The sequence below is a fragment of the Gracilinanus agilis genome, chromosome 1 (assembly GCF_016433145.1).
Source record: "Gracilinanus agilis isolate LMUSP501 chromosome 1, AgileGrace, whole genome shotgun sequence".
In the NCBI taxonomy this organism is placed as follows: Eukaryota; Metazoa; Chordata; class Mammalia; order Didelphimorphia; family Didelphidae; genus Gracilinanus; species Gracilinanus agilis.
In genome coordinates this window covers 770,439,300-770,446,958 of record NC_058130.1, presented here as the reverse complement: position 1 = coordinate 770,446,958, position 7,659 = coordinate 770,439,300, and the positions used below count along the sequence as shown (strand labels likewise).

Here is a 7,659-nt window from a genome sequence, read left to right as displayed (position 1 = left end):
CCGAGGGAGGCGCTGCAGGGTTGCTGCGGGCCCGGATCTGGGGAAGGGACGAGGGTCCAGCCAGGCTCCCACCTCTGGAGGCTCCGGTCTCTGGTCTGTGTCTTCCCCTTAGACTGGAGACTCCTCGAGGGCGGGAAGTGCCTTTTGTCCCTTTGGATTCCGGGCTTGGCACGGGCGGGCCGGAACCTTCTGGGTTGGGGTTTGTGGCTTTCCTAGAGCTCAGGGGACCCTTGGCCAAGGAATCAGATCTCCAGGTTTGAACTTAATTGTTTACATTTTAATGGATTCCTTCAGAAACGTTTGGTTCCCCCCCTCCCCCCCGGACCCTTCCCTGCAGACCTTGGCTTGGGTTGATCCCCTCTCGCTTTACAGAAAAGGGGAACGAGGCCCCCCACGTCCTAGAATCCCTTAGATGTGGAAGCAAAATGTACTCCTTAACCCTTCCTAAAGCCCTTCCCTTCCATTTTAGAGTCCATCCTCAATAGGGCGAGGCGGCGGGCTAAGTGTGGCCAAGAAACAAAAAGTGAAATCAGGCGTCCGGCCAAAAGGAAATGGGGCTGTGGAGAGGGAGCCGATGCCACAAGAAAGCCGGACTCTGGCCCGGACCAGAGACCTCTTAGATACCCCCCGAGTTTGCGACTCCTCAGATCCTCAAGAGCTTGTGGCTAGACAGCCCCAGAAAGAGAAGGGAGATCCGGGGGTGTGCTTGAACTGTCATTCCATAAAGAAAAGTCCCGTCAGCTTGGAAAGTGTTAGCGACCAGAACGGTTTGACTGTCCCGGTGAGGGGTGAGCCGGGAGGACAGGATGGTGAGAGAGCCAGTGACTGCTACTGATGCCGAGTTCTGGTCAATCTAGACATTCCCCTTAAGCTGACATTTGCTCATAAAGGGGAGGCGAGGGATGTCACATTCCCTCCCTGGCAGCTAGGAAGTGTCTGAGGTCACATCGGAACCCAGGACCTCCCCTCCCCAGGCCTGGCTTTCTATGCCCTGAGCCACCTCACCCCTCTTCTACATTTTTCCTGTGTTTTTTTGTCACTAGTTAATGGGATCTGAGAGTGTCGGAGGCAGCCGGGAGCCCCGGCCCCTTTCCAGTGCCTCCCAATGCTGCCCTCTTTGTCGTGGCCCTAAAATCTTGCCTCTTCTTTCTCACCTCAGATTGCTTTGGCTCACCCATCTTCACGCCAATCAAAGCGGATATCAGCGGAAACATCAAGGTATGTGTAGGGGCCTCCGTGCTCAGGATTTCTGGGTGCTCCTGGCAGGCGCCATTCATCTAAGGGGGGGAGTTGTGGGCACTTTGGCCCCTGAGGATGGCCATCCCTGCCACGGTGAAGAGACGATAGAAAATGGAGTCGTTTCTTGGCACCGGTCGTGGCCCAGAGTCTGAGCAGCTCTTGTTTCTCCTCTCCTGCCCCCGCCATCTAGGACTGGGTCAGTGTTCAGAGCTTTGGAATAGGGCACCAAACGAAGGTTAGCCTTTCCGTCGCGGGTAGCCGCTGCCTCCCTAGTGCTCAGCCCAGTGCCTTGCATAGGAGATACTTAATAAGGCTGCAAGTACAGACCCTATGGCTTTTTAAAAAGCAAGATCTACTCTAAAAAAAGTATCTAAACACTTATAAAATCCAGTGGAATTGCTCATCAGCTCCAGGAGAGGGGAGGGAAAAGGAGAGGGAAACAACGTGAATCATGTAACCAGGGAAAATACTTAAAAATTTAAAAAATTTTTAATTAAAAAAGTATCTAGATGGTACAGTGGATAGAGCACTGGACCTGGAGTCAGGAAGATTCATCTTCTGGGTTCAAATCTGGCCTCAGATACTTACCAACTGGGTGACTCTGGGCAAGTCATTTAACCCTCTTTGCCTCAGTTTCCTCATCTATCAAATGAGCTGGAGAAGGAAATAGCCAACCATGTCTGTATCATTGCCAAAAAAACTACAAATAGAGTCACGAAGTGCTGAATGTGACTGAAATGACTGAACATCAACATCTAAAAAAAATGGATTCCATTTATAATGTAGTTTCTGTTTTCCCTTAGACTAAAAATGAACTGTATACATTTTATTTGTAATATGTATAACTTTGAAAGAAAAGGCAGAAGGCCAGTCTTAGTAACTGACCAGGGCTAGGCAGTTGGATTGAAGTGACTTGCTCAAAGTCACACAGCTAGGAAGTGTTTGAGAGCAGATTTGAACCCAAGACCTAACTCTAAGCCTGGCTCTCCATCCACTATGCTCCCTCCCTGCCCCTATCAATCCTTTCTCGTGCGTGTATGTACACACTTGTACAGATACAATTGTATGTGTATTTGTGTAGATATATAGAAGAATGGATTGATAAAACTATAAATGTATATAAAAACATGGCGTTTGTGGTTGATCCTCACATATAGCTTAGGTGAGATGATCACCTGACTGTTTTCTTGATTTATTTTCTTCTGAGGTTCTAAGGCAATCCGAGATATATTTTCATATTTCCTTATTAATTACTCAGATTGCAAAATCTCTAATGAGTTAGCTCTGAGCCCCCACTCTGGTTAAGTGTTATTTAATAAGCTGAAGAAGCCTCCTTTCCCTCAGGCCTTTGTTCCTGACTGATCTTGTAGGTGTAAATAAGCATCCAGGTTATTGCCTGCTGTTTATTGACAGCCCAAGCAATAATGAAGCCACACCATCCTCCTTCCCAGCCTCTGCTCCCCATGCAAGCGCACATGTTGGTGCAGATGTCGGCCATCGTGATCATCCCCACTTGATGGATGATGTGGCAGAGGTTCAGAGCAGGGCATCAGGCGCCTCCTGGGCATACGCTGACCACGTGGAGAGTCAGACTCTGACCCAAAGCTTTCTGGCTGATGCCTGGGTTCCCGCCCCCAGCTGTGTGCTCATGCGGGAACTATCCAATGCTTTTTCCTGAAATCCTGTTTTTGGGGTCCCCACGGAGGGGATCTGGGACAGCGCGCAGGGAGGTGGATGCGGCTCCTGTCTCTCCTCCCCTTCTTTTGGGCAGTCCTCGCTGTGGATGGGGCCGCTCAGGCCGGAAGCAAACTGACTTCTCCCTTGTCTGGCTTCAGACGATCCGGGCCGTCTATGACACAGACCCCACCAAGTTCCGGACCCTGCAGAACATCCTGGAGGTAGAGAAGGAGATGTACGGGGCCGAGTGGCCCAAGGTCGGGGCCACGCTGGCTCTCATGTGGTTGAAAAGGTGAGAGAAGGGGGGAGTCTGTGTGTGCGTGTGTGTGTGTACATTGTGTGTATGTGTATGGGTGTATGCACATGCGTGTGTGTGTGTGTGTGTGTATGTGCATGTGCAGTTTAAACAAAAGTCCTTACCTTCTGTCTTCCTGTCATTCTAAGAGCATTGAGGACTAGGTAATGGGAGGTCAGTGACTTGTGGCCAACAAATGTCTGAGGTTAGATTGGAACTCAGGTCTTCCCTCAGACACTGCCTGTGCCATCCTGGACAAGTCACTTCATCCTGCCTGCCTCAGTTTTCTCATCTGTAAAATGAGCTGGAGCAGGAAATGGCAAACCACCCCGAGGCCTTTGCCAAGAAAACCACCAAAGGGGTCAGAGAGAGTCAACACGACGGAAACCACCAAACCTAAAAGATCTCAGAATGAGCTTTCCTCGGCGCGTGCCTCTCCTTCACACGCTTGACCTCGGGGTGCTTTTCTCGGTTTCCTACAGCCCCTGGAGGTTGTGGCCATATTACAGAGGAGGAAACTTGAGACCCCGAAAAGAGATGGCTCCCCCATGACCACCCAGCTAGTCAGGGTAAGAGGCAGGACTCGAATCCAAGCCAGGCTCCCTGCCTCCACATGTGCCTCCCTGAGCTGCCTCTCTGGGCTGGAACTCTCTGTTGGGGTCTTCTCCTGCCCCTGCCCCTAAGCTCAGAGAGAGCAGGGACGGTGTCTACACCAGCCCCGGTGTCTCTCTGCCCAGCACCCAGAGCCAGGCACTGGGGGAGCCTTGGAAATGGTTAGTGAGTGCTGGGCAGCATGTGTGAGGGGGCTCCATGGCTGGCCATGTGCCTAGTACTGGGAAGATGGATGGAGGAAGCAGCTCCTGTCCCCCCTGCTCCCCTGTCCGAGTGCATGGCCCCATGGGAGACCAAGGAAGGGGGACAGCAGGGACCCCCCAGGAAGCAGAGCCAAGCCCGCAAGCATAGCCGGGGGAGCAGGTGTGCATGGCCTGCCCGGGCTCCCGTTCATGCACTCTTGCTCTAGCACGCTCTCTCTTCTTCTCCCTCTCTGTCTCTCTCTCTCTCTCTCTCTCTTCCTCTCTTCCCCTCTCCCCTGATCTGTCCCTCTCTTCCCTCTCTTCCCCCCTCCTCCATGACATGGAAGCAGAGCTCTCGCCTGTGCTCCAGCCTGTGCCAGCCAGAAAGAATGGGAGAGTGGCTCTGTGGGCAGATAGCCGGGCCTCGAGAGGCGAGGGCCTGGGTTCCAGTGTAGCCTCTGTCTCCCTGGGTAACCCTGGGTGAGTCACTCCAGCGGTTGGCCTGCCCTCACCGCTCTTCTGCCCTGGCACCCACACAGTATCGATTTCAGAATGGAAGGGTTAAAAGGAAGGAATGTGAGCCTTGAAGTTAGGAGGACCTGAGTATGAATCCTACCTCTGACACTTGTCACATCACGAAGAAGTCGCCTTAGTTTTCCTCTGTAAAATGGGTTCGTGGAGAATCTGTCCCACTTTCCTCATAAAGTTGTTGTTGGGAAAGGGCTTTGCAAACCTCTGCACACCACTCTCAGGCTGCTCTGCCTCAGTTTACTCCCTTATAAAGTGGGTCTAAGAAGCCTGGCCCTGGGAAGCTCCTTTGTTGGTTGTCACCTTTAGAAACATGAGCCGGTCTAGATAGCCTCCCCAGCCCCCAGCATTGTAGACGCGCCCATGCCCAGGCTTGTTCTACCCTTTGGGTAGGGAAGGTGGGACATAAGGAAGACTTGTGAACCATAACAGTTCCTCCTGAACACCCAGGCTCCTTAGATAGGTAGTGAGCTCCCCATCAGTGGGGAGATTAGAGATGGAAAGGGCTTCAGAGGCCTTTTAGGCTGTTCCCTGAATGGGAGAAATTGCTGAGCAGAGTCACATAAGCAGGAGGGACAAGGCCAGGATTTGATTCCAGGCCCTGGGATCCCTAGTCTGGCCTCTGGACATGTCCAGGGGCTGTGGCCTGCAGGTCAGAGGTCATCAGGTGTTTGTCCTCATGATGCCTGAGATCAGTTTGCAGATGGAGCTAGGTGGGGGGCCTTGGTAGGGTCAGCCGGGCCCTCGCAATGTCCTCCCGGCCTCACCTTGTACATGGATGGGGAGCTGTTCAGCCTCCTTCACCTCCCCAGCTGACCGAGGCCCTGAAGGCCATGTAAATGACACCTCCCCCAGGCTGGCTGCCATGTTTGAGGGTTTGAGGATGCAAGGGCCCTCATGGGCCTTGGGCTCTTCTCCGTCCCACAGGGGCCTGAGGTTCATCCAAGTGCTGCTCCAGAGCATCTGCGATGGGGAGCGTGACGAGAACCGCCCCAACCTCATCCGCGTCAACGTGACCAAAGCCTATGAGATGGCCCTCAAGAAGTACCATGGCTGGCTGGTGCAGAAGATCTTTCAGGTGAGCTGGCCTCAGTTTTTAATCTGTAAAAGGGGGGGTTGGGGTCCACTTCGGGGCCCTCCCCACCAGCCAGCCTGAGCCTCCTCCCCAGGCACTGTCCTCCAGCCCTGCCATGGCCTCTCATTGTCCCTGTTCCCTATTCACCTCCGTGCTGCCCCTTCTGTCCCCAACCTTCTCTTGCTCCCTAGTGCTTGCCCCCTTCCAGGCTGCTCTCTTCCTTCCTGCCTTTTCCAGCTTCACCCAAGGGCTCCTGGGATGTCCATAACAATATCACTCTCCCTCTCTCTGAGCTGAAGGAGCCTGGAAGCCCCAGGGGGGATGGGGGGAGCCCCAATCCCAGACCCAAAGCCCGCTCTGGCCAGGGGTCACTGAGCACTTTCCAGTCAGGCCTGCCGAGTAGGAATTTTTGTCCCAGGCTGAGGCTGGCCTGCTCGCTGCTCTCCAGGTGGGAAGTTCCATGTCGTCCCCAGAATCCTGTGGGGGCCCCCTGGGACACCATAAACACCCACCCCTGACCCCTTGTGCTTGACTCTGTCCATCTGTCTTGCTCGTCCTTTGTCCCTCTATGCCCACTGAGCTGGCTCCCTGTCGCCCCGCAGGGAGCGCTCTATGCAGCCCCGTACAAGTCGGACTTCCTGAAGGCTCTCTCCAAGGGGCAGGATGTCCCAGAAGAGGAGTGCCTAGAGAAAGTCCGCCTCTTTCTGGTCAACTTTACGGCCACCATCGACATCATCTACGAGATGTACACCAAGATGAACGCTGAGCTCAATTACAAGGTGTAGCTGCGCCAGCTGGCGTCTCCAGAGTACCCGAATCACTGTGAAAGGAATCCCAGGCTGCCCCCCGCGGCTCCGCATACCCGCGGCTCCGCATACCCAGGGCCGCAGCGGCCGCTTTTAAGTCGAGACGGACGTATCATGCTCCGTGGTGCGCCCCATTTTAAGAGTTTTCTATACAAACAGCAATAAGATTGAACGATCCCATTTCCACTTTGCCTTAGAATTTCACGGAGTCCGTGCAGGCTTCGGAGCTCCCTTTGAGGGGGGTTTAGTGATTAACGTTTCTAATCAATCACGTCCTGAGTCGTTCTGGTTTGATTTTGCCGTTATTGTCTCGCACACTGCGGGGAGGGCGCCCGCCTCCCCTGCTTCGGCTGAGGCCCCAGTATTTTTAGGTACAATAATGAAGTGTGATTTGAGGTGACTGACGGGGGACTTTTACTGTGTGTTGTGTCCCTGTCCTGGCATCTGCCGCCGCCGCTGCTCTCCTTCTGCTCACTTCTGGCCAGATGTTTTTAACCTCCAGCAAAGCCCCCACGCCTGACTCTCACCCAGGGATGCCCTCTCTGACCCTGGCTCAGATGTTCTCCCGGAGGGCCAGGCTCTGCTTTCCTCTGGATTCACTCTTCCCTTCAGGAACAGCATTTCCAGCTTGGTCTTGTGATCTGTATTACCCCAGAGGGAGCTGGGGGGAGACCTGGTGCTGCTGAGACTCTGAGCACCCCCTCCAGCCCCTCCGTTTTGCCTTAATCGGGGCTCTTGGGAGCTGCTAAGCTGTGATCGAGAATCATTTTGGTCTCGAGTTGAATAGCTGTATTGCTCTTGGGGAAAAGTAAGAGGGACTTTGATGCAAAAAAACCAAGAAACAGAAAACAGAAACCTGAATAATCCTTATTAAAACTATTTTCAAATCACTTTTGGCCTCTTGCTTGGTTTGTACATTTGTTAGAATCTCAGATCAGCCCTCAATCTGCCTTTCCATCCTTGTTTCCTCCCACCCCCACCCTCCATCTCATGGGCATGAAGTTCTGATCTCCGGCCCTCTCCTCCTTCCGAGATCCCTTAAGATGCCCTCCTATGTGCTTGGCAGCATCAGTCATGAGTAGAGGCAAGGCCCGGCCTCCCCTTATCTCACCCAGTCTGGGGAGCTTTGCTCTCTGGGCTTGAGCTCTGTTAGTAGACAGAAAACAGGATGGACACAACCGTGCGAATCGCTGTTGTTGGCAGCTCACAGCGACCATCCTGCTGCGAGACCCAGAGAAATCCCAG

The 7,659-nt window shown here is 53.5% G+C and overlaps 1 protein-coding gene across 1 annotated transcript; it reads left to right on the top strand.

The window, feature by feature from the left end:
- The first annotated feature begins 574 nt into the window (after nt 1-574).
- LOC123256910 (glycolipid transfer protein) lies at nt 575-7,303 on the top strand. The gene is made up of 5 exons (XM_044685466.1): nt 575-809; nt 1,061-1,218; nt 3,075-3,208; nt 5,461-5,611; nt 6,211-7,303. The coding sequence occupies exons 1-5, from the start codon at nt 575-577 to the stop codon at nt 6,391-6,393; spliced, it is 861 nt and encodes a 286-aa protein (XP_044541401.1). The 3' UTR covers nt 6,394-7,303.
- Nucleotides 7,304-7,659: the final 356 nt, after the last annotated feature.